General features: G+C 45.3%; 2 protein-coding genes across 2 annotated transcripts; one reads left to right on the top strand and one right to left on the bottom strand.

Moving 5' to 3' along the window:
- Positions 1 to 381: 381 nt before the first annotated feature.
- On the bottom strand, positions 382 to 18,981 carry NFS1 (NFS1 cysteine desulfurase). The gene is made up of 13 exons (XM_068565426.1): positions 18,826 to 18,981; positions 18,100 to 18,209; positions 17,270 to 17,386; positions 16,496 to 16,579; positions 13,251 to 13,403; positions 10,928 to 11,021; positions 10,094 to 10,228; positions 6,754 to 6,911; positions 6,241 to 6,346; positions 6,080 to 6,161; positions 5,372 to 5,455; positions 4,864 to 4,953; positions 382 to 1,131 (listed from the first exon to the last, which is right to left on the bottom strand). The coding sequence occupies exons 1-13, from the start codon at positions 18,923 to 18,925 to the stop codon at positions 1,068 to 1,070; spliced, it is 1,377 nt and encodes a 458-aa protein (XP_068421527.1). The 5' UTR covers positions 18,926 to 18,981; the 3' UTR covers positions 382 to 1,067.
- ROMO1 (reactive oxygen species modulator 1) lies at positions 18,980 to 20,620 on the top strand. The gene is made up of 3 exons (XM_068565427.1): positions 18,980 to 19,083; positions 19,295 to 19,425; positions 20,427 to 20,620. The coding sequence occupies exons 2-3, from the start codon at positions 19,295 to 19,297 to the stop codon at positions 20,533 to 20,535; spliced, it is 240 nt and encodes a 79-aa protein (XP_068421528.1). The 5' UTR covers positions 18,980 to 19,083; the 3' UTR covers positions 20,536 to 20,620.
- Positions 20,621 to 22,314: the final 1,694 nt, after the last annotated feature.

Here is a 22,314-nt window from a genome sequence, read left to right as displayed (position 1 = left end):
TCATGTTTTTGCTTAATTAACACCTGCTCAAAAAAACTTTCCTAGTACACCCAGCATGGTAGGTTTTCTCCATTACTTCCCCTTACCACTCTATTTCTGCCATAGCACTCATCACAATCTATAATAGCCTTTTTGTTTAATTCTTACTTTCTGTCTACTAGAATGAAAGCTCAATGAGGGTCCTTTTTGGTCCTGTTAACCAGTTTATCCCCAATATCCAGAATAATGTCAGGCACCTGAGAGGCATGCAAATAATTGTTGACTGAAGAGATAGGCAAGCAGACTCAGCTATGGAAATCAACTGAAGTGGTAGTCTTACTACACGATTCCCAAGTACAGCTTGGAATTCTCCCTGAGCCTCTCATAAAGTCACAGAATAAATAGAGGAAGGTGATTTTATTTCTCTAATTTGCAAATTAACAATTTTTTAAAAAGAAACATAAATTAGTACAATAATAGGTAGAGTCATACACATATTTCTGGCTCCATTAGGTCAAAAGAAAAGAAGGACAAGAACACAAAGGAGACAAGCCTTCTAAGAAACTTGCTGTTCAGTCTATAGTCAATATGAAAAGGTAGCCTTTGGAGCCACAAAAAAGATGAAATCGTAGATGATTATGCTTGATTCTGAAGGAGTCAATCTCTCTGAGCAGCAGTAAGCAACAACTCAAATGTCCAAGTAGAGCATCAGGGTCCCTGAACAAAGAGCCTGGTTCTTCTGGTTCCTCGGGCTCCCCCCACCAAGGGTATGGGCTCCCCACGCAGTAGCAATATCATTCATAGCAAATGTCCCTCCTGTTTCAGGATGAGAACATCCACTCACTGTAAGACCACAGAAGGACTCCTGGAGAGAAATGGGTAGTGGTCCCCACCAAAGGAGCTGAGGCTGGAGAAAGATAGTTTTCTCATGTTTCTGTCTTGGAAGCAGGCCAATGCTGAAGTCAACTGGGCTATACCAATTCTGGTTTGAACATGGAGCAGCCACTGGGGGTAACAAAATACCTGGCTGTGCATGGGTTGATGAGGCAGGAGAAGCCAGGCCAGCACAAAGTCAGAGGCCCACTCTTCTAGTGTTGGGTCCACTTGATGCTCTTGAGGTCAATGCCATCCTGCACCATCTCCCAGAGAGGGCTGCCAAAGAGAAGAGGTATTTGGATGAGTGAAGGCTTAGGAAGCAGCCAGCACTGGCTCCTGGGCTGTAAGCCTTGACTTGCCTCCATCTGCTCTTGTCTCTCCTCTACCTCCTTGCCCTGAAAGACCCCAACACAAGAGGTTATCAAGTCTTTCTCAGCTATATGTAAGTGCTTGTCAGCTCTAGCCTCTCCCCAGCTGCCAACATTAATAACTAGGTACCCCAGGCTCAGCTCCAATGGGGCCAAGCCAACAGCGTCAAGTGTGGTTATGTTCATGAAGCTCTCATCCCAGTCATGAGGCGCTATGGACAGTTTCCCTGGCGGAATCAAGACCCTTGGAAGGTGTGTAAGCAGCGAGTTTCAGCCTCTCTACTAACCCCCACCCCCACCCCACACACACAAATGGACTTTTCAGCACTTGTTTCTCGGTTTGTTTGGGGTTTTTTTTAAATTTATTTATTTGGCTGCGCTGGGTCTTAGTTGTGGCATGTGGGATCTTCATTGCTGCATGCAGGATCTTTAGTTGTGGCACGCGGGACCCTAGTTCCCTGACCAGGGATCAAACCGGGGCCCCCTGCATTGGGAGAGTGGAGTCTCAACCACTGGACCACCAGGTAAGTCCCCTTGTTTCTTGGTTTTGCTCTAGTTCTCAGAGATAGAACTTAGCCCTAAATCACCTGAATATGTAGCACCCTTATCCAGTTCTCACCAGATTCATCTCCCCAGAGTTCACTATGCTTCCAACATCCCTGGCTCCAATTCAAAAGGATCTTTTGGATCTTAGACCTGGGCATCCCATCTCATACAGGAACTGCTGCTGAGATATCTCTGCTAAGCTCTGATCCCCTTCAGCTTGAATGCCTTAGATAATGTTCCCAGACCAGATATTACTTCAATGTGTTATGACCATGGGATTTTGGTTTGGATTTCTCCAGTTAACTTTCTTCTACCCAATTTCATTCTATTCTTGGTTTCTCTCTCTCCATTACACTATGCATTCCCAGCATGCCTTTCTTTCTTTTTCTTTTTAATTTATATTTGGCCGTGCCCCATGGCATGCAGGGATCTTAGTTCCCCGACTAGGGATCGAACCCGTTCCCCCTGCAGTGGAAGCGCAGAGTCTTAACCACTGGACCGTCAGGGAAGTCCCCCAGCACACCTTTCTATTTGACATTTTCCAAGTCTCCTTAAAGTTAGCCATCTCCTTCCTGTCCCTTCTTTTTAGGGAAGGTCAGTTAATATCATAGGCTCACAAAATAAAACTCTGGCTGGGGGTAATGAGACCAGGTTGAATTCAGTTTCTAAAGGATCAGAAGGAATAGGGTGAAAATGCTGAAACCACACAGATAGGAAGAATAAGTCTTTCCTGGCAGCATAGTCAGTAGAAATGCGCTCTGAGTGTGCCAGAGAGTACCAGAAAGCCAAGCCAAGGAAGAATCTAAGCAAGCTATAGATATTTAAGCAATACAATTAGACCCTGCAAAGGAAAATCCAGAGCCCAGAAAGGCCTGGGAGAGCTCACAAAGGGAAGCAGGTATATATATATATACCTGAACTTCCTCACGCTCACCAACTAGACCAAGAGAATCTTGAAAGTCAAATTGAGCCAAAACAGAGCTCTGAAAAAGTCCAGAGGCCTTGATGTTCCCATAAGGAAGCAGAGCTCTATGGCTACTAGGGGAACCCCTGGTAGCAGCTGGCTGGTAAAGCATCTCTTGACCTTTATAAGCATCTTTACAAAGAAAGCTCTGAGTAATGGTTCTTTTTTTTTTTTTTTTAAATAAATTTATTTATTTATTTTTAATTTTTTTGGCTGCATTGGGTCTGTTGCTGCGTGCGGGCTTTTTCTCTAGTTGCACCGAGTGGGGGCTTCTCTTTGTTGCGGTGCATGGGCTTCTCATTGCGGTGGCTTCTCTTGTTGCGGAGCACGGGCTCTAGAGCGCAGGCTCAGAAGTTGTGGCGCACGGGCTTAGCTGCTCCGCGGCATGTGGAATTTTCCCGGACCAGGGCTTGAACCCGTGTCTCCTGCATTGGCAGGCGGATTCTTAACCACTGTGCCACCAGGGAAGTCCTTAGTAATGGTTCTTAACCTTTTGAGTATCTTATGAAAACTATGGACTGTCTTCCAAAGAAAATGCACAACTGTAAAACACTTAGCATACAATTTCAGGGCTATCATGTACCTCCTGAAGTCCAGCCATAGAACGCAAATTAAGTTCCCTATCTTAAAAAAAAAGAATCCCTATCTTAAAGAGAGTTTTCCTAAACTTAGTCTACAAATCACGAATTTTGTATTGATATTGCTGCAATGACAACTATTAATACTATCAATAAAATAATGGGGGGGCTTCCCTGGTGGCGCAGTGGTTAAGAATCCGCCTGCCAGTGCAGGGGACACGGGTTCAAGCCCTGGTCCGGGAAGATCCCACATGCCGCGGAGCAACTAAGCCCATGCACCACAACTACTGAGCCTGCGCTCTAGAGCCCGCGAGCCACAACTACTGAAGCCTGAGCGCCTAGAGCCTGTGCTCTGCAACAAGAGAAGCCACCGCAGTGAGAAGCCCGCGCACCACAACAGAGCCCCACTCGCCACAACTAGAGAAAGCCCTCATGCAGCAACGAAGACCCAACACAGCCAAAAATAAAAATAAATTTTAAAAATTTTAAATAAATAAATAAAATAAAATAACGGGGAATTTCCTGACAGTCCAGTGGTCAAGACTCTGCACTTCCACTGCAGGGGGCACGGGTTCAATCCCTGGTCAGGGAACTAAGATCCTACAAGCCATGTAGCCAAATAAATAAAATTTAATTAAATAATGAAAAACATCTGAATTTATTCAGTTCTTTAGTTTTTTTTTTTTTTTTGGCCGCGTGGGGTCTTCTTTGCTGCGTGTGGGCTTTCTCTAGCAGCGGCGAGCAGGGGCTACTCTTCGTTGCGGTGCACAGGCTTCTCATTGCGGTGGCTCCTCTTGTTGCAGAGCACAGGCTCTAGGTGCACGGGCTTCAGTAGTTGTTGCTCGCGGGCTCTAGAGCACAGGCTCAGTAGTTGTGGCGCTCGGGCTTAGTTGCTCCGCGGCATGTGGGATCTTCCCAGACCAGGGCTCGAACCCGTGTCCCCTGCATTGGCAGGCGGATTCTTAACCACTGCGCCACCAGGAAAGTCCAGTTCTTTAGTTTTTGTTTTTTTTTTAAAGCCAGAAATACTTTTTTTTTTTTTTTTAATTTATTAATTAATTTATTTATTTATCTATGGCTGTGTTGGGTCTTCATTTCTCTGCGAGGGCTTTCTCTAGTTGCGGCAAGTGGGGGCCACTCCTCTCTTCATCGCGGTGCGCGGGCCTCTCACTATCGCGGCCTCTCTTGTTGCGGAGCACAGGCTCCAGACGCGCAGGCTCAGTAATTGTGGCTCACGGGCCCAGTTGCTCCGCGGCATGTGGGATCCTCCCAGACCAGGGCTCGAACCCGTGTCCCCTGCATTGGCAGGCAGATTCTCAACCACTGCGCCACCAGGGAAGCCCCCAGTTCTTTAGTTTTTAAAAACACCTTTTCATACTCTGAAAACAAGTAGCCAAGAGGATCCACTTTCCTGCTTTGTGGTATCTCTAAATCCTAAAATTCAAGGATTCTCAAACTTTGGTTTCTGGCAGTGTGAATACACAGCCTAAGGATAAGAGAGAAGCCAGCACAGCAATTTCTTCCAAAGGGTCTCTGGTACGATGGTGCATACCTCATTTCTCGAAGACGCTTCACATGGTAAATGCACTTCTCCACTGTGTAGTCCACTTCCTCCTCTGTAGTGAAACGGCCGATGCCAAACCTGAAAAAGACACACAGAGGAGCTCTGCATCATACCTGTGGCACCAGGGTAAATTCATTCAGCAAATACTCAATGAGGATCTACTGCACAAAAGACATGGAGAGAACATGGTCCTTCCCCTAGAAGGCAGAGTTTCTCCGAACATGGTCTGTGCGCCACCTGAGAATCACTCTAGAAGGAAGTTTCCTACTCCTCATCCAAACCTAATGCATCAGAATCTCTAGTGTGGCACTCAGACCTCTTCATCTTTCACAAACTTCCCAGGTGACAGTTGATGAGGTCTGCGAACCACTGCTCGAGAAACTTTCATGAAGAATGAAGAAGGGATAAGTTAAACTAAATTGAGGAAGACTCTAACAGGAGAAGAATAATACAAAAGAGGATGCCTTTCATAAATGCTGCAGCTCAAATGACTGACCTGATAGAAGAGTGAGCTAAATCCTCATCAGTGCCAATTGCTCGAAGGACGTAAGAGGGCTCCAGGGATGCAGAGGTGCAGGCACTGAGGAGAAAGACACAGAGCCTTGCTCAGTTCAGCATTAAATCTGCTTTTGACCACAAACTTCCAGTCTTCCCACCCCCAGACCCCTGAAGTCATACCATGGAGATAAAAGAGACATTCTAATCTGACAGAGCAAAAGGGCCAGATGCTGCTAGCTGCTCTGGCCCCTGTGGAGGATAACCTCCTTGAGAAGGACACTGCCAAAGCATGATACCACGTGAGCTAGGTGTGACACCAAGAGGCAACAGAGCACCAGGTGCCCACTCCCCTACAACCGAATGCATTATCTATACAGGCCTGGACAGCAACTAAACCCTTGGTGGCCTCTGAAGCATCCTTGAATTCTGGAGGCCTGTAATAGAACTACCAGAATAACACTAGAACAGATACATGCATCTCCTGGGACCACAAAAGGCACAAAACTCTACCACAGGAGGCCCTCCTAGGGTGGCAAACGTTAGCCTGTGCCCAGCCAGCTAAAAATAGGTGCTTACAAAAATGACTTTTACCCTCAAATAAGAGCTCTTGTGCCTGTCGTCTCCAAAATGGGAAGCTTATTAACCTAACACTTAAAGCCACACTAATTGGTCCTGCCACAGTCCCTGTCTATCCAATCCAACTCACCTCCCCGAGGATAAGGCAACATCCTTGAGTGCCATGAGCAGACTCTCCCCTTCCACATATGCAAAGGAGAGGTTGATACAGCCTGGAAGAGTGAATTACTATGAGAGAAGGCTCAGAGTGTCCAGCTCTTCCAGATGGGGACAGAATGGGCACGTCTGTACCTGGGTAATGGTGCTCAGGGTCCCCATTCATCACCACGTCTGGAAGGCTCTTCATTATCTTCCGTGTCAGTCGTTCTGCTAACTTGGAGATCCGCTTGTGGTCATACTGAGGAGCAGGCAAGGGAGGACTAAGCATAGTGACCATTAACAGCTCAGAAACACACAGGACGAGGAGCCCTGCCCGGTGCCCAGAAGTGACTGTGCATCTGACCCACCTATTGCCCTGTGTTGCTCATGGAGACCACTGTATCCCCAGCACTGAGCACAGAGGTGCTCAATAACTGGACAGATGGTTTCAATAACCCAGAATAAATGAGCTGATAACTACTGAAGGGCCTGGATTTTGGAGCCCATAACACCTCCCTCAATAAGATGCCAGCAGCACTGGGACAAAGATGGTTTTCTTAAACCACCTCTTCTGGCAAAGATCTGACCCAGTCATGCCAAGAAGCCTCAACACAGGAGACCCAGCACAGGGGAAGAATTTGTGGGAGGGAACTGCTCTCCCCATACCTCCATCTCTTGCTGTGCCACCTCACACGCAGCCCCCAGCCCCACCACCAAGGGTGTGGGGACGGTCCCAGACCGCATACCCCGCTCCTGCCCCCCTCCACTCTGCAGGGCCTCCACACGCACACGGGGCCGGCGGCGAATGTAGATGGCACCAACCCCTGGGAAACAAAGTTTGTTACAAAAAAAAGAGAAAAAGGAAAATGCAGATGAAACAAAATATCACTTTTCAAAGGGGTCAAAATATTCTTTCAACTTTTCTGTAAGCTTGACATCTTTCAAAAAAAAAAGATTGGGGGAAAAGAAGAAACAGCAGCAAAAGCATAATATTTATCAAAATTATTTTATACTAGAAGGAGTGATAGCCAAAATGGTTTAAAGTAGCTCCCTATGCATGTATAAAATGACATCATGCAACGCAGCATTATTCATAATAGCAAAAAATTGGAAACAACTTAGATGTCCACAATCAGGAAAATGGGCAAATAAATTATGGTACATCCATGCCTGAAATTCAAAGGAGATGTATAAAAGAATGAGGAAGCTCCTTCTGTACTACCACTATAAAATCTCCAAGATACATTGTTAGAACACTGGTGAAATGTGAATAATGTCTGTACTTTAGTTAAAAAAAATAAAAGATGCATTGCTAGGTGAAGATGCAATGAGTGTAGTATGCTACTGTTTGAGTAAAAAAGGGGAAGGGGGGGAAGTATATATGTGATTATAAATGTATTTATTTATTTATTTTTGGATACGTTGGGTCTTGGTTGCTGCGCATGGGCTTTCTCTAGTTGCGGTGAGTGGGGCCTACTCTTCGTTGTGGTGCACGGGCTTCTCATTGCGGTGGCTTCTCTTGTTGCGGAGCACAGGCTCTAGGCGGCGCAGGCTTCAGTAGTTGTGGCACGTGGGCTCAGCAGTTGTGGTTCGTGGGCTCTAGAGTGCAGGCTCAGTAGTTGCAGTGCACGGGCTTAGTTGCTCCGCGGCATGTGGGATCTTCCCAGACCAGGGCTCGAACCTGTGTCCCCTGCACTGGCAGGCAGATTCCTAAACACTGTGCCACCAGGGAAGTCCCATATATGTGATTATAAATGCATAAAATAGTTCTAGAAAAATACTCAAGAAACTGTCTCCCTAGGGGGAACTGCATGGCTTAGAGACAGAGGTGAGAGACTTTCCACAGTGTACTTTTTTGCAGCTTTTGAATTTTGAACCATATTACCTTGTCTAAATAGAATGAAAATTTTTAATTTTTAAAAAAATTAAAACCTTGAGGGAAAAAAAGGGGAGAAGTCAGAATGGAAGTAAAAATTAGCATAATCTCCTAGGGTCTATCAAAACTTAAAAATGTATACAACTTGTGACTCAGCACATCTGTTTATAGGAATTTCATACCAAAATATGAGCATGAATGTACAAAGATATTCACTAAGTAGCCAAGGGTTTTGAATAGAGTGAGCACTTGCTGAAGGTCACCTTCTCCCTCACAGAACAACTACTGACTATTGAGGCAGAGACTACAGATACCATAGCAAGTGAGGCAATGGCTCCCAAATTTATTATGAAGGACCCTAGTTTTAAAATATTTATGTGCCACACTGCATTTATTAAGAAATATTTCAGGGCTTCCCTGGTGGCACAGTGGTTAAGAATCCGCCTGCCAAGGCAGGGGACACAGGTTCGAGCCCTGGTCCGGGAAGATCCCACATGCCGCGGACCGACTAGCCCCTGCGCCACAACTACTGAAGCCTGCGCGCCTGGAGCCCGTGCTCCGCAACAAGAGAAGCCACTGCAATGAGAAACCCATGCGCTGCAATGAAGAGCAGCCCCCGCTCGCCTCAACTAGAGAAAGCCCACGTGCCAACAAGGAAGACCCAACGCAGCCAAAAATAAATAATAAATAAATAAATTTATTTTAAAAAAAAAGAAATATTTCATTTCCCCATTAAAATAAAATCAAATTCAAGTATCCTACACTGTCTGAATCTCTGCAGTTCCCAAGTTCAGAGAGTCAGTGCTCAGATACTACATCTGGATAGTGAAGGATACCATGTTATCTAAATCTATTTAGATCCTGAGTTCAAAAAGCAAGAGTTTGGATAGTGAGGGATACCTGTACACATTTAAGTGCTGATCAGAGCTTCTGCTCAATATGAGTTAATTTTATCAAAACAGATTTATCTACAAAAAAAGCCAATAAGCCAATTTTAGTTAAAGATAGAACACCTGTTGGGCTTACAAAAACACTCTTTTTTTTTTTAAAGACTTTTTTTTTTTTTTTTTTTTTTTTGGGCTGTGCTGGGTCTTCGGTTCGTGCGAGGGCTTTCTCCAGCTGCGGCAAGTGGGGGCCACTCTTCATCGCGGTGCGGGGACCGCTCTTCATCAAGGTGCGCGGGCGTTTCACCATCGCGGCCCCTCCCGTTGCGGGGCACAGGCTCCAGACACGCAGGCTCAGTAGTTGTGGCTCACGGGCCCAGCCGCTCCGTGGCATGTGGGATCCTCCCAGACCAGGGCTCGAACCCGTGTCCCCTGCATTAGCAGGCAGATTCTCAACCACTGCGCCACCAGGGAAGCCCCCAAAAACACTCTTTACAACCTCTGGGAGCCTTTAGAAGAAGCCCCTCTTATATACTTCCAGGAGTTATCACACCTTTTTCCACAGGGTGTACATCCAGACGACACACCCCGCAGACACAGCAAGCGTACTGGCATAACCAACCACCACAGGCCCTCACCCAAGAGACAGAGGAGGAGTTGTTCATTTTGGATGGCTACCTCCATAAAATAGAGGACAATAGTCTCTTCCCAAAGATTGGGGTGCAGAGACAGAATTCAAGCTAGAAAACATTCCTAGGCCAATAGGACCATAGGAAACAGACAAGTATCCTTGAGAGATTAATAGGAGCAAAGACTACTAAAACTAGGAACAAACACCAAGAACCATAAAAGCCCATACAATCTTCCCCTAAGGCTAAAGCAAGACACGAGGGAATGAAGAACTCAAAGAATATTGATCTGCAAATCACAATGGGGTAGACAAGATAACTGGACTTATCCAGCTAATTTGATATGACAAAACCTTTGTTCCTCAACCAAATTAACATCTACATGAAAGTATTTTCTAAAGAGACCAGTGAAGAATGGTCTGCTATATAGTAACTCCTAGAATCTATTAATAAGCACATGTTCCTAGCTGTTGCTAAATGACACTTGCATTCTGCAGGGCACTCTGAATATACAATTTCCTCTGAAAGCAGTGATAGTCCCAAATGAGTCCCAGGAACACCTGTCAAAGAATTTGCCAGGAGGTCCAGAGAGGAGGAACTCTAGGAGGGGCTAGTACCTTTCGGACCATAGATTTTGTGACCACTGATGCTCATGAGATCAATTTTCATGTCGTTGACGTCGAGTGGGATTTTTCCAACAGCCTGGGCTGCATCAGTATGAAAATACACTTTTCTGGAACTGCAAATGTGCCCTGAGAAAACAACAAAGGGGAAGAACCACAGCACAATGTTAGGAAGTAACCTGGCAGTGGTCCCACAATGTACCATGAGTTCTAAGGCAAAATTATACATGGCATTGGCCACTAGCCACATAGTAAATCACTTCTCTGTCCTTCTCTCTTTCTGTCTCTGTCTCTCTCTCATTCTCAGCTCTAGTGTCCTTGACTAGAATAAACAAGAGCAAGTGCAAAACACCCAATCAAAACACTCCCGATATTCTGATTCATAAGACTCTTCCTACCTCATTAACACTGGCCTTTCAATATATCAGATTAACTTTTAGATCCTTTTGATTTAAAAGAAGCAAAGATTAACAGATCTATTTGCTAATGTAGCTAAGAAGTTACAGGGTGAGTGTCTCTGGCTCTATGAGCATAGTAAAGAGATGTTCTAAAACAAAAAAGGTAAAAGAGGAAGAGAAAAAAGGTGGAGGTTTTTTGTTTTGTTTTCTGCACCAAGTGCAGTGAAATGAAAACAACATAAAGGGTACTACACCTGGATTCAAATACTAGCTATGCCATTTACAATATGTCCTTGAACAAGGAACTGAAGCTCTCTTTCTCTTAGTTTCCTTACCTAATTTTATAAAGTGTTACAGCTCCTAGTCCAGTCCTGCTCCTTAGATGGATCCCAGGGGTGGGCAAGCGTCAGGGTCCACCCACGATACTCACCTATTTCTGCAATGGGCTGCTTCACTCCAATCTCATTGTTCACAGTCATGACTGAGACCAGACTGGTATCCGGCTGGATGGCAGCCTCTAGTTCCTAAGAATATCAGGAGTAAGGAAACTATATAGTACCAACAAAGTCCTCCCTAACTCAGAATGTACGCAAGCTTAGTCTTGAAAAGGGGCCTTTCACTACACACCTACCGGAGTGGGTAAAATTAAAATAGTGACAACACAAAATGCTGGCGAGGATGCAAAGAAACTGGATCACTCATATACTACTGGTGGGAACCTAAAATGGTACAACCACACTGAAAAACAGTTTGGTAGTTTTTGTTTCTTATAAAACTAAACATGAAATTACTATATGACCCAGTAATTGCACTCTTGGGCATTACCTCAGGGAAATGTAAACTTAAATTCACACCAAAAAACCGATACATAAATGTTCATGGTAGCTTTATTCATAATAGCGAAAACCTAAAAACAACCCAGATGTCCCTCAACAGGTAAATGGTTAAAGAAACTGTGTACTTCCATTACATGGAATACTATTCATTAATAAAAAGGTACAGACTACTGAGACGTGCAACAACTTAAATGACTTGCCAAAGACTTATGCTAAATTAAAAGAGCCAATCCCAAAAGGTTACATACTATATTATTCCATTTACATAACATTATTGAAAAGACAAAATTAAAGAAATGGAGATCAAATTAGTGGTTTTAAAAGAAGACCATGGGACTTCCCTGGTGGTCCAGTGGTAAAGAATCCACCTTACAATGCAGGCGGATCTGATCTGGGTTTGATCCCTGGTCAGGGAACTAAGATCCCACATGCCGCAGGGCAACTAAGCCCATGTGCCACAACTACTGAGCTCGTGCACCCTGGAGCCTGCATGCCACAACTAGAGAAGAGAAAACCCGCAGGCCGCAACTAAAGAGAAGCCCGCGCACCACAATGAACAGCCTGCGCACTGCAACAAAAGATCCTGCATGCCTCAACAAAGATCCTGCGTGCCACAACTAAGGCCCGACGCAGCCCAAAATAAAATTAAATAAATAAAAAAATAATAAATAAATCTTAAAAAAAAAAGACCATGAAGCATCATTGTGGTGATAGTTACATGAAACTACACATGTGATGAAACTGCATAGAGCTAAACACACACACAAGTGAGTACAAGTAAAACTGGGGAAATCAGAGCAAGATGGATAGATTCTATCAACATCAATATTCTGGTTGTAATATTATACTATACTTCTGTAAGATGTTATCATTAAGGGAAACTGATAGAGGGGATATGAGATCTCTCTGTATTACTTCTGACAACTGCATGAGAATCTATAATTATTTAAAAATTAAAAGTTTAATAAAAAAAAGAGGGGGAGCCTTTCCTACATAAGATTGTCAGAGTAAAAAGCAGCAAAGAACAAAGTAAGTAGTAAAAAACAAGGCTACTATTTTCAACACTGAGGTAGGGACCACATTTGACTAAAATATTTATCTTAAAGAAACTAGTAATCAACCTCCCAACATCTATTATGCTTTCCCTGACACTGGTCTAATGTAGGTTCTCAATGTTATGTTTCTCTCAGCTTCTTGTTTACTTCCTTTATTGCATATATCCCAATTCATAATTATTTCATTTATGTGTTTGTTTACATGTTAACTGTCCCCTTCACTAGAATATAAGCTCCTTGAAGGCAGGGACTAACATCCTACTTAATGGTGAAAGCTTTCATCTAAGATCAGGAAGAAAACAAGGGTATCTGCTCTCACCACTTTTATTCAACTTTGTACTAGAAGTTCTTGCCTGGGCAACTGGGCAAGAAAAAGAAATAAAAGCCCTCCAGGTTGCAAAGAAAATAGTAAAATTATCTCTATTTGCACATCACAGGGATCTGTCCACAAATTATATATTAGGATTTGTCTAGGGATGCTGATATCCAAAATTTGGTGGAGAAGATACTTGGACCCATAATTGACATATAAAGATATGGGCCAAAAAGGGAAATATTCTTCACAAAAACTACACCTACTCTTTTGAAGGATGAGAAACATCAGTGCAGGGAGAAGGAGGCCAGAGCTTTCCCATGGTGGCTCTCACGCAGACCAGGAAGCACCAACAAAGCTGAGAAACAAATCTTCCACAGAAAAGGAGGATGGTACACACTCAAGGGGAACATACTCTGAGTCACACTGCAAGGCTTATTTCTCTAAACTCCTCCCTCACCATTAGATCTAGTCCTTCAAGCTCCAGCTGAGGCTGAAGAGATAGATTTATAGGCTGAAGCCAGGCTCCTCCTATTTTGTCCCTCTTACCTTCAGGTCGATGATCCCACTCTTCTTCACTGGGAGGTAGGTGACCTGAAAGCCCTCAGCTTCCAGTGAACGGCAGGAGTCCAAGACACATTTGTGTTCTGTCTGCGTGGTGATCAAGTGCTTTTTCCGTGATCTGTAGAACCTGGTCACCCCCTAGAAATTGGTAGTGGTGAAAGGAAGAAGAATATACTCAGAGAGACAGCAATGAGTTCCATCCTAGTTGTAAGGAGTAAGTGGACAAAGGCAGTATGCTCCAATATCAATTCTCTGACACCAACTGCATGTCCTATAATTCAATTTAATTCTGACACTAACTATCCCAAATTAGCGCAAATCCCACAGGTTAAGGGCCTCAGTCCCACAAGACTGCCTCCACTTCAGATGCCAGCCTAGGCCTTAGCCTAGGTGTCACAAGTCACCCACCCATACTTCCCCAGCTGGCTACAAATACCGGGCTTCCCACAGTCCCCTAAAGTTCAATAATTCTCTATGATTCACAGAACTCAATGAAAACACTATATTACTATCATAGCTTTATCACAAAGGAAACAACCCAGGAACAGCCAAATGGAAGAGATGCACAGGGTGAGTTCTGGGGCAGGGAGGGGCACAGAGTTTCCATGCCCTCTCCCTGTGAATCTAAGAATGCCACCTTCCAGTACATCTATGAGTTTGCCAACCTGGAAGCTCCTCTGAGTTTTGTTTTCCAGAGTTTTTATGGGGTTTTCATAACACAGGCACAACTGATTAAATCACTGGTCATATGACTGGACTCAATCTCCAGCCCCCCTCTCTTCCCCAGATGAAAGTTACAACTCTCTAATCCCATTCTTGGTCCTTCTGGAGTGGCCAGCATGTCCCTTGAAACTATCTAAGGGCCCACCATGAATCACTTCATCACCAGAAAGTCAGGTATGGTACAAAGGGGCTTGTTATGAATAACAAAACACATTCCTAGCATTCAGGAAACTGCAAGGTTTTAGAAGCCCTGTGCCAGGAACACAGGACAAAGACCAAATATATTTTTTATTGTACCATAGGTGGAAAATGGGGAACATTGCTATCCTTGCATCCCAGGAAAAGTCTGTCTCTTTTATTTCTATTTAAATACAAAACATGCAAATATGGTGATACCCAAAGCTGGCAGTGCAGAAGTGAAACCCATAGACGCATTCCTTGCTGATGGCATTATTTACACTATAATCTCTTCAGAAATCATTTATAAAGATGTTTTAAAAGCTGAATTCACACTCTTTACTGTGATTCCTCTTTTGGGAATTTACCTTAGGGCAGCGGTCCCCAACCTTTTTGGCACCAGGGACCGGTTTCATGGAAGACAGTTCTTCCATGAATGGAGGGGGTGGGGGGCGGGGTTCAGGCAGTAATGCGAGCGATGGGGAGCGGCAGATGAAGCTTCACTCGCTCGCCCGTCTGCCGCTCACCTCCTGCTGTGCGGCCTGGTTCATAGACTGGTAGCGGTCCATGGCCCGGGGGTTGGGGACCCCTGCCTTAGGGAAATATTTCAAAGGATAGATGAAGCTTTAGAGACAAAATATGCTTTAGTTATATTTACAATCCTTAAAAAAATAGAAAGATTAAACACATCCAACAACAGAGAAATGAACAGTAAACTGCAGTAACACAACTCCATGAAAAAGAATATAGTTATATTAAAAACTATGGAGTTTGAAATGGAAAAACATAGGATATGTTATTAACGGTTAAGAAGAATAAATGTGGCATGCTACAATATGTGAAAATATTAAAAGCAAATTCATATGTATGTATAATTTGTTTTCTAGGACAATACTAAACAGACTTGAGGTCAGAATAGGGGAGGAAGAAGTGGAAGACCTACACTTTATTTTAAACCTTTCCACAGGGTTAAAAAAAAAATCTCACCACATATGCATGAATTCCTTTAAAAAAATTAAAATAAAAAAAATGTGCAACCCAGTCCATCCCAGAGCTTATAAGAATACTACTTTAAAAGCAGAACATGAAACTAATTATAACTACAAAATTATAATACCAAAATTATAACTACATAAAAACTGTATGTTCTTGAGGACAAGGAACACAAAAACGAAAACATTAGAAGTTCCCTCCCCACCTCCTATCTCACCCAAAGTGTTGAATCCTCTAATAGCAGACAGATATTTACTCTACCCGTCCAGGAGACTAGGGGAAAGCTGTCGCAACTACTCTAGCAATCGTTGGCCTCTAGGTTTGGGAATCTGCGGAAACCTTCAAAGCAAACATTTTCAAAGTTCTGAAAATGCTCCCCATTCCAGAAACCATTCTCATCTTTGGAGAGACCACACCCCTGGCTCTGTGGCCTCTGCAGTCCCAAGGAAGGATACCTTCCTTCTAAAGGGATCGGGCAGAGTACTGACGACTCTGGAACCTGGCCCAGGTCTAGGCCTCCTTCACTCAGTCCAAGGTCAGAAAAAGCAATACTAGCAACACAGGTGACAGACAGTGGTGGGAGGGGGTAGAGCCAGAGTTGAACTTACAGCAGCCCACAATTTACCAGAGCCTTGGTATTTAAACAAGTGACCCTGGCAACCAGACCCAGTCAGACGTGATTATGTTCTGTGAAACACCGACATGACTACTGAGACTGGAATTTTACTTTTGATAGCACCGAAGATCTGTAGGTCCTAAGGATAGAGTGACTAATCTCAGAATGGGTGATCAAGTGAATGTCTGCAGAAGGCACCACAGCAACCAGTACAAAACGGGGACATCTAAACAAAACAGGAGGAACTTGCTGCAAACAGATCTCATCAGAAAGAAAGGGAAGGCTGAGAGGAAGGCAGCCCTGAAATCACAGATATAAGTGTGAAGCTGGTAACAAGAAGCAGAGAAATATATCCAATTACAAGTGTATTCTGGACTTCACTGTGACTAGATCAAAAGGATGGGGAAAAGGGTTGAGTCACCATTATTTACTCTTTGAAGTAGCTGCCATCCAAAACACCACATGGTTGATGGTCCAAGAGCCACCTCCTTTCCTATCCAACTAGCTCACTGAACTCAGTTCAACAGGAGCAAAGACTTAAGATAGAGTAGACTGCAAAGGGCTGAAGGAAGCAACAAATCAGAAAGAGTATGTGTCTGTCTTTTCTTCACAACAGGGTGAAAGTGGGTGGCTGGGAAATATATATGAGCCTAAATGATGGCAGGACACCACCTCCCAGGTCAGGAAAGCCCAGATATGCCCTTTGGTTCCCTTCTCTTACCTTAATTGCTATGTTGTTGGATTCAGTAGCGCCACTAGTGAAGATAATCTCACGAGGATCAGCCCCAATCAGAGATGCTACTTGCTGCAAGCCAAGAAACAAAAATAAGTAGCATCAGTTCCCTAGGCAGGAATGCAGCTGCAGAGACAACTAAGACAAAGGTCTGGAGCAAGAAGAGCTCCACTGCATTCTATCAACTGCTCAAGAAGCAGCTCTGTACCCACTAGAATCAGACAAGGGGATATATTCAGCTACATCCCAGATCCCAGGCTCTTTTCCAGCCCAATACAAAATAATAACTTTGGTGTTTTTGAAAAAGCACTTACTGAGTTCCTAGTATGTATAGGCATCATGTTAATAAACACATTACCAGAATTGTCTGATTTAATACACCCAATAACCCTAAGAAGTAGGAACTACTACAATCTCTATTTTCTTTTTCTTTCTTTCTTTCTTTTTTTGGCCATGTTGGGCGGCTTGCAGGATCTTAGTTCCCCAACCAGGGATCGAACCCAGGCCCTTCCCAATCTCCATTTTCAATGTGAGGAAACTGAGGCTTCGAGAAATCAGATAACTTGCCAAAGGTCATTTAGCTAGGAAATGTGGGAACTAATCAAATGCCTTCAGAGGGACTCCAAAGGCTTGTTCTTTGAACCTCTTCCTGAGAGAGCCCCAAGCCATTTCCACCTCCACCCACAGCTACAAAAAAAGAAATGCCTCCCACAGGCCACTGACCCTCTGACATCAGAACCTCCTAGAGTACTCTGTACTAACCTGGCGAGCACGTTCCATGGCTGCCTCACTCTCCCAGCCATAAGCATGTGTCCGGGAGTGTGGGTTCCCATAGTAGTTGACTAGGTAAGGGAGCATGGCATCAAGCACCCGAGGGTCCTGAGCATAACAGAATAGATCAGTCTCCTTGAGCCCATAGTTAACTCGGGCCCCACTCCATCCCGAGACCTGCCCAACCTGCCTCAGCACACTCCCAACCCTTCAGACCCTGCCTAGATTAGGCCTCAAACATTCTTCCATCCCCTCAGGTACTAACCAAATGTTAGCCTAATATACTCCCCTACCAACCCATCTTAAATCAGATTATCCTACCATCTGCTCAGATAATTTACAAATATTGCCCTGTCCTGAGAGCTGTGTCTGCAGGTGTTTCCACTCCTGCCAAGAAATGTGATCTACGAGAGCACAGGACATGACAGAGTCCACATGTTGATGAAAACGTGCATTAATATTCAAGTGTTTATCATGCGCCAGGCGCTGTCCTAAGGGCTGCTTTATGTCTTTTAACCTATTTAATTCTTGCCCAAATTCACGTAGTAAGTAGCAGTCCGGCTAATTCCAGAGCCTATGCTTTTAACTACTACCAGAGTGCCTGCACTGAGTGATGTGTCCAAGATCAATAGCTAGTAAGTAGTAAAGCCATTTCTAGAGGATTACAACTTAAGCCTCCTGACTCCTGGCTCATTGCTTTTCCCAACACACAGTTCTCAATGGCTCTTACTTCTACAGGGATTCAGGCATTTCTGTGCATTGCCACTTCTACAATATAATTCCTAAAAACAGCTTGGGGAAAGCTGCCCCTCGATCCTTACCAGAGGAGTTGTAGCTTGCACATCCATATACAGAGGTCGCAGCACTGATTCCGCCTCCGGAGCAGTGGCTGCATCTGAGGGAACAGCAGACTGGGGAGCATGGTCTACAACTGACAAAAAATAGAACGGAGTGGCCACGTGAGAGGATGCAACTCTGCACACAGGGCATCCAAGACAGCAGCAGGTAAAAGCTGGATGGAGGTGAGATAAATTTAAGGGATACTGAGGTCGAATTTCAGTGGAAAAGGAAATTAAACATCAGAAAACTTGAGCCAACTGTAAAAAGAGGTAAGGGAGAGAGACAGGGTTCTTGGAGGGGGTTGCGGAGACAACATTCAAATTGCATCATTGGGAGTGAGGAGACCTCTGAAAGGGCAAAGCCACTGAGAAGGAATGTGGAGACGGTATGTAAGATCTCCTTCAAAGGTTACTGGCTGGACGACTGGCATCTCTAAAATTTGGCCAGGAGAGGTCCAAAGGCCGAGCATCAAGGGCTCTGAGGGCCTGCGGGGAAGGATCTGAAGTGCGGCAGCGGGGCGCGCGGCGAAGTCAACCGTTCGGAGGGCAGGCATGAGAAAGTTTGAGGGGTGCAGCCAAGAGGAAGGGTCAGAGGGTCTGGGCAGCGGGCGGAAGAGGGAGGCTCCTGAATATGCAGGTGCGTCCCCGCGCCCAAGGGAAAGATCCTCGCTTCCGCGGAGGTGGCAGCGAGCGGGCCCCGGAGCGTACCGCGCAGGCGCAGCCCCCGAGTGGGTGCCTTCGCCCTCGGCCACGGAGCGGCGGGGGCGGCCGCGGCCACCAGCCTCCAAGAGGTTCTCAGTAGCATCATCTCGGTGGCAGCCCTGCGCCCGAAATGGCTGCTGTCCCCTGCCACAGGCTCCCGGAAGTACTACTCCGCGCCCCGGAAGCGGTTCCTCTGGCCGCGAGTGCGCTCCGCCTCGCGTTCCGTGTGAGACGTAGAGCTGAGCGACCGAGGCCGCGAGCAAGGTAAGGTGGGGGCACCGCGGCGCGGGGACTCGAACGCTCAGAGGGTGATGGAGCCGGGCTACGCCCTTCTTTTCCTTCCCGGATTTCTCCGAACCCCTGGGCCCGGATTTCTCCGAACCCCTGGGCCCGCTCCCTACCCCACCTCCTACGCCCCCTGCCCGACTCGGGCTGGCGACTAGGCCCGCACTCCGCAAACCTTCGAACCCCGCAGATGCCGGTGGCCGTGGGCCCCTATGGACAGTCACAGCCAAGCTGCTTCGACCGCGTGAAGATGGGCTTTGTGATGGGTTGCGCCGTGGGCATGGCAGCTGGGGCGCTCTTCGGCACCTTTTCCTGTCTCAGGTGAGGGGCGCGGGCCGTGATCTCTGGGCGGGACTACCGGACTTTCCCTCCCCACACCACTCGGCCTGCCGCTGGAATAGAGCCTACTTCTTTCCAATTCCCTCGCTGCCCTCTAACAAGCGAGACTGATTTCCTAACCACCTTAAGTCTGGGAGGACAGGTTGGAAGCCTAAATGGTTGAGAATATGAGCTCTGACTCAAACCGCTCTCTGGCCCCTTACTCATTTTGTAACCTTAGGCAAGTTGGAGCCTGGGTTTCAAGTGTAAAATGAGGTCAGTAACCTCTACATCATATAGAGTTATAAGGCTCAAATCAGACCACACTTAGCACACAATCTGGCACATATTAAGTGCTCAATAAAAGGCTATTCTTACTGTCTTACTGCTGTTACATTTATTTCCAATTGCGCATAGTGAAACAAACTTGATTAAATTTACTGGGAACAGGATGTAGAAACTAAGCAGATAAACTCTACATCCTGTCATTTTCACACGTAAAAGAGACTATTCCCATTTTTCCAGATTGTAAATTATCATTTACTGAGCACTTACTGTCAGTCACGGTGCTAAATGCCGTTATCACAACAGTGCCATGAATGCTGTGATCCTCATTTTACACTTGACACAGCCTGTAAATTGCATTCTTAGTTCTTGAACCCAGGTCTGACACCCCTATCATTGTTTTAACACTAGGAAACCGTCTAAAAGACAGATGTTTTATTGGATCATAAACCAGCACAAAAAAATGGTTTCCCTGTCCACGTACTTTATACTGCTTCTGCTGCCTCCCACAAACAGAAGTCAGTTGATACATTCATCAGAATCCACCTAGAGACCCTAATGGACCCTTTTCCTTGGCATTACACAACCCATGTGGGAAGAGATAATGTCCTGCCAGACTTCAGCAGTGCCCATTATCAACACAAATTGGAAAAGGGCAGTTAATGTTCCTCCCTGTATTTTTGTTCCCAATTGGCCCCATCTTGGTTTCCTCCTCTCAGGATCGGAATGCGGGGTCGGGAGCTGATGGGCGGCATCGGGAAAACCATGATGCAGAGTGGCGGCACCTTTGGCACATTCATGGCCATTGGGATGGGCATCCGGTGCTAATCAGGGCAGTGGTTGCCCACAACATCCACCCCCTCCCATCATTCCCAGCCCATGTACTATAATAAAACAAGTCTGAGTATTCCGAGTTTCTGTTAGAAGCATTTTTTCTCTCAGCCTGTTACCCAGCTTGGTTAGAGATCTTTGGAGGTGAGCTAATGAGGTTTGGTGTCGTTTCACAAGACCTTTCTCTGTTAATCCAAAGTTGGAGGGACTTCCCTGACGGTGCAGCGGCGAAGACTAGGTGCTCCCAATGCAGGGGACCCGGGTTTGATCCCTGCTCAGGGAACTAGATCCCACATGCCACAACGAAGACCCAGCGCAGCCAAATAAGTACTTTAAAAAAGTTTAGAATGATTCTGCATGCCTGGGACTTCTCATAGATTCTAGTAAATCCTTATTATTCAACACTTTAAGGTTGATGCTATTAGTTTTTCACCTTTAAAATGTTAAGTCTAGATTTTCCTCAAGGTCACAAGGTTAGCTATTACATTTTTCACCCAAAAATTGTCCTTCAGATATGACTTGATCAGAAAAAGAACAAATTCAAACCAATTTTGTAGCCTCTCAGCTTCATGAATCCCAAATGATTTTCTAACCAGCCATCAGTGAAGATGTAAACTTTACCAACTGACCTCCCCCCATTCTATTAATTGGCTTAAGGTAGTTTCCCTCACCTGTACAAGCAACATATTCCTTGATATTGCTCTAAACTGAGTTCCCCTCAAATATTTCTCAGGCTTCCCTGGTGGCACAGTGGTTGAGAATCTGCCTGCCAATACAGGGGACACGGGTTCGAGCCCTGGTCTGGGAAGATCCCACATGCCGCGGAGCAGCTGGGCCCATGAGCCACAATTACTGAGCTTGCGCATCTGGAGCCTGTGCTCCGCAACAAGAGAGGCCGTGATAGTGAGAGGCCCGTGCACTGCGATGAAGAGTGGCCCCCGCTTGCCACAACTAGAGAAAGCCCTCGCACAGAAACGAAGACCCAACACAGCCATCAATAAATAAAAATTTAAAAAACCAAAAAAACCCCCTCAAAAAAAAATTTCTCAATCATTAACTAAGAAGAAGATAATAAATGTTATAATAAACTACACTGGAATATTTGGGGGGCATAAAGACACTCAGATCTAACTGCAGTCAAGGACACTCCCATAAGTTACAGCACCTAAAAAATTCACAACCAAATTGTATGTTGTCTCAGATCCTGAAGGATCTCACTCAGAATAGCCGTTTGAGCTATTTTCCATTTGACTAAACTCTTTTTTAACAAATTTGCTTTGAACATCATTTACAACCCAAATTTCTTTTCTTTGGCTGTGTTGGGTCTTCGTTGCTGTGCACGGGCTTTCTCTAGTTGCGGTGAACAAGGGATACTCTTCCTTGTAGTGTGCGGGCTTCTCATTGTGGCTTCTCTGGTGGAGCACGGGCTCTAGGGGCACAGGCTTCAGTAGTTGTGGCACACGGGCTTAGCTGCTCTGAGGCATGTGGGATCTTCCCGGACCAGGGCTCAAACCTGTGTCCCCTGCATTGGCAGGCGGATTCTTAACCACCCACTGCGCACCAGGGAAGCCCTACAGCCCAAATTTCATTCTTTGGTAGTGGGCAAATTTTTGCCACCTCTTAACAGATGAGATTAAATAAACACCTGAAGGCACCTTTGCTGGCCCAGTTCCCTAGAAAGGAATGACAGAACAAACCTGATAGTACTTGATCCAAGAAGAAATTTTTAATCACTAGGAGATAATTTGGAAAGAAAAAAGTTGGCATTATGTACGT

Source organism: Eschrichtius robustus, chromosome 16 (genome assembly GCF_028021215.1).
Source record: "Eschrichtius robustus isolate mEscRob2 chromosome 16, mEscRob2.pri, whole genome shotgun sequence".
Lineage (NCBI taxonomy): Eukaryota > Metazoa > Chordata > Mammalia > Artiodactyla > Eschrichtiidae > Eschrichtius > Eschrichtius robustus.
The sequence above is the reverse complement of the archived record's forward strand: the minus strand, read 5'-3'. Positions and strand labels throughout refer to the sequence as shown.

Excerpts from the sequence above, each read along its gene's own strand:
- NFS1 (XM_068565426.1), bottom strand. The coding sequence starts at position 18,925 with ATGATGCTACTGAGAACCTCTTGGAGGCTGGTGGCCGCGGCCGCCCCC. Across the intron at positions 13,404-16,495 it reads CCAACAACATAGCAATTAAG|GGGGTGACCAGGTTCTACAG; the intron begins GTAAGAGAAGGG and ends ACCAATTTCTAG. Across the intron at positions 6,347-6,753 it reads TGGCACAGCAAGAGATGGAG|TATGACCACAAGCGGATCTC; the intron begins GTATGGGGAGAG and ends CCTGCTCCTCAG.
- ROMO1 (XM_068565427.1), top strand. The coding sequence starts at position 19,295 with ATGCCGGTGGCCGTGGGCCCCTATGGACAGTCACAGCCAAGCTGCTTC. Across the intron at positions 19,426-20,426 it reads GGCACCTTTTCCTGTCTCAG|GATCGGAATGCGGGGTCGGG; the intron begins GTGAGGGGCGCG and ends TCCTCCTCTCAG.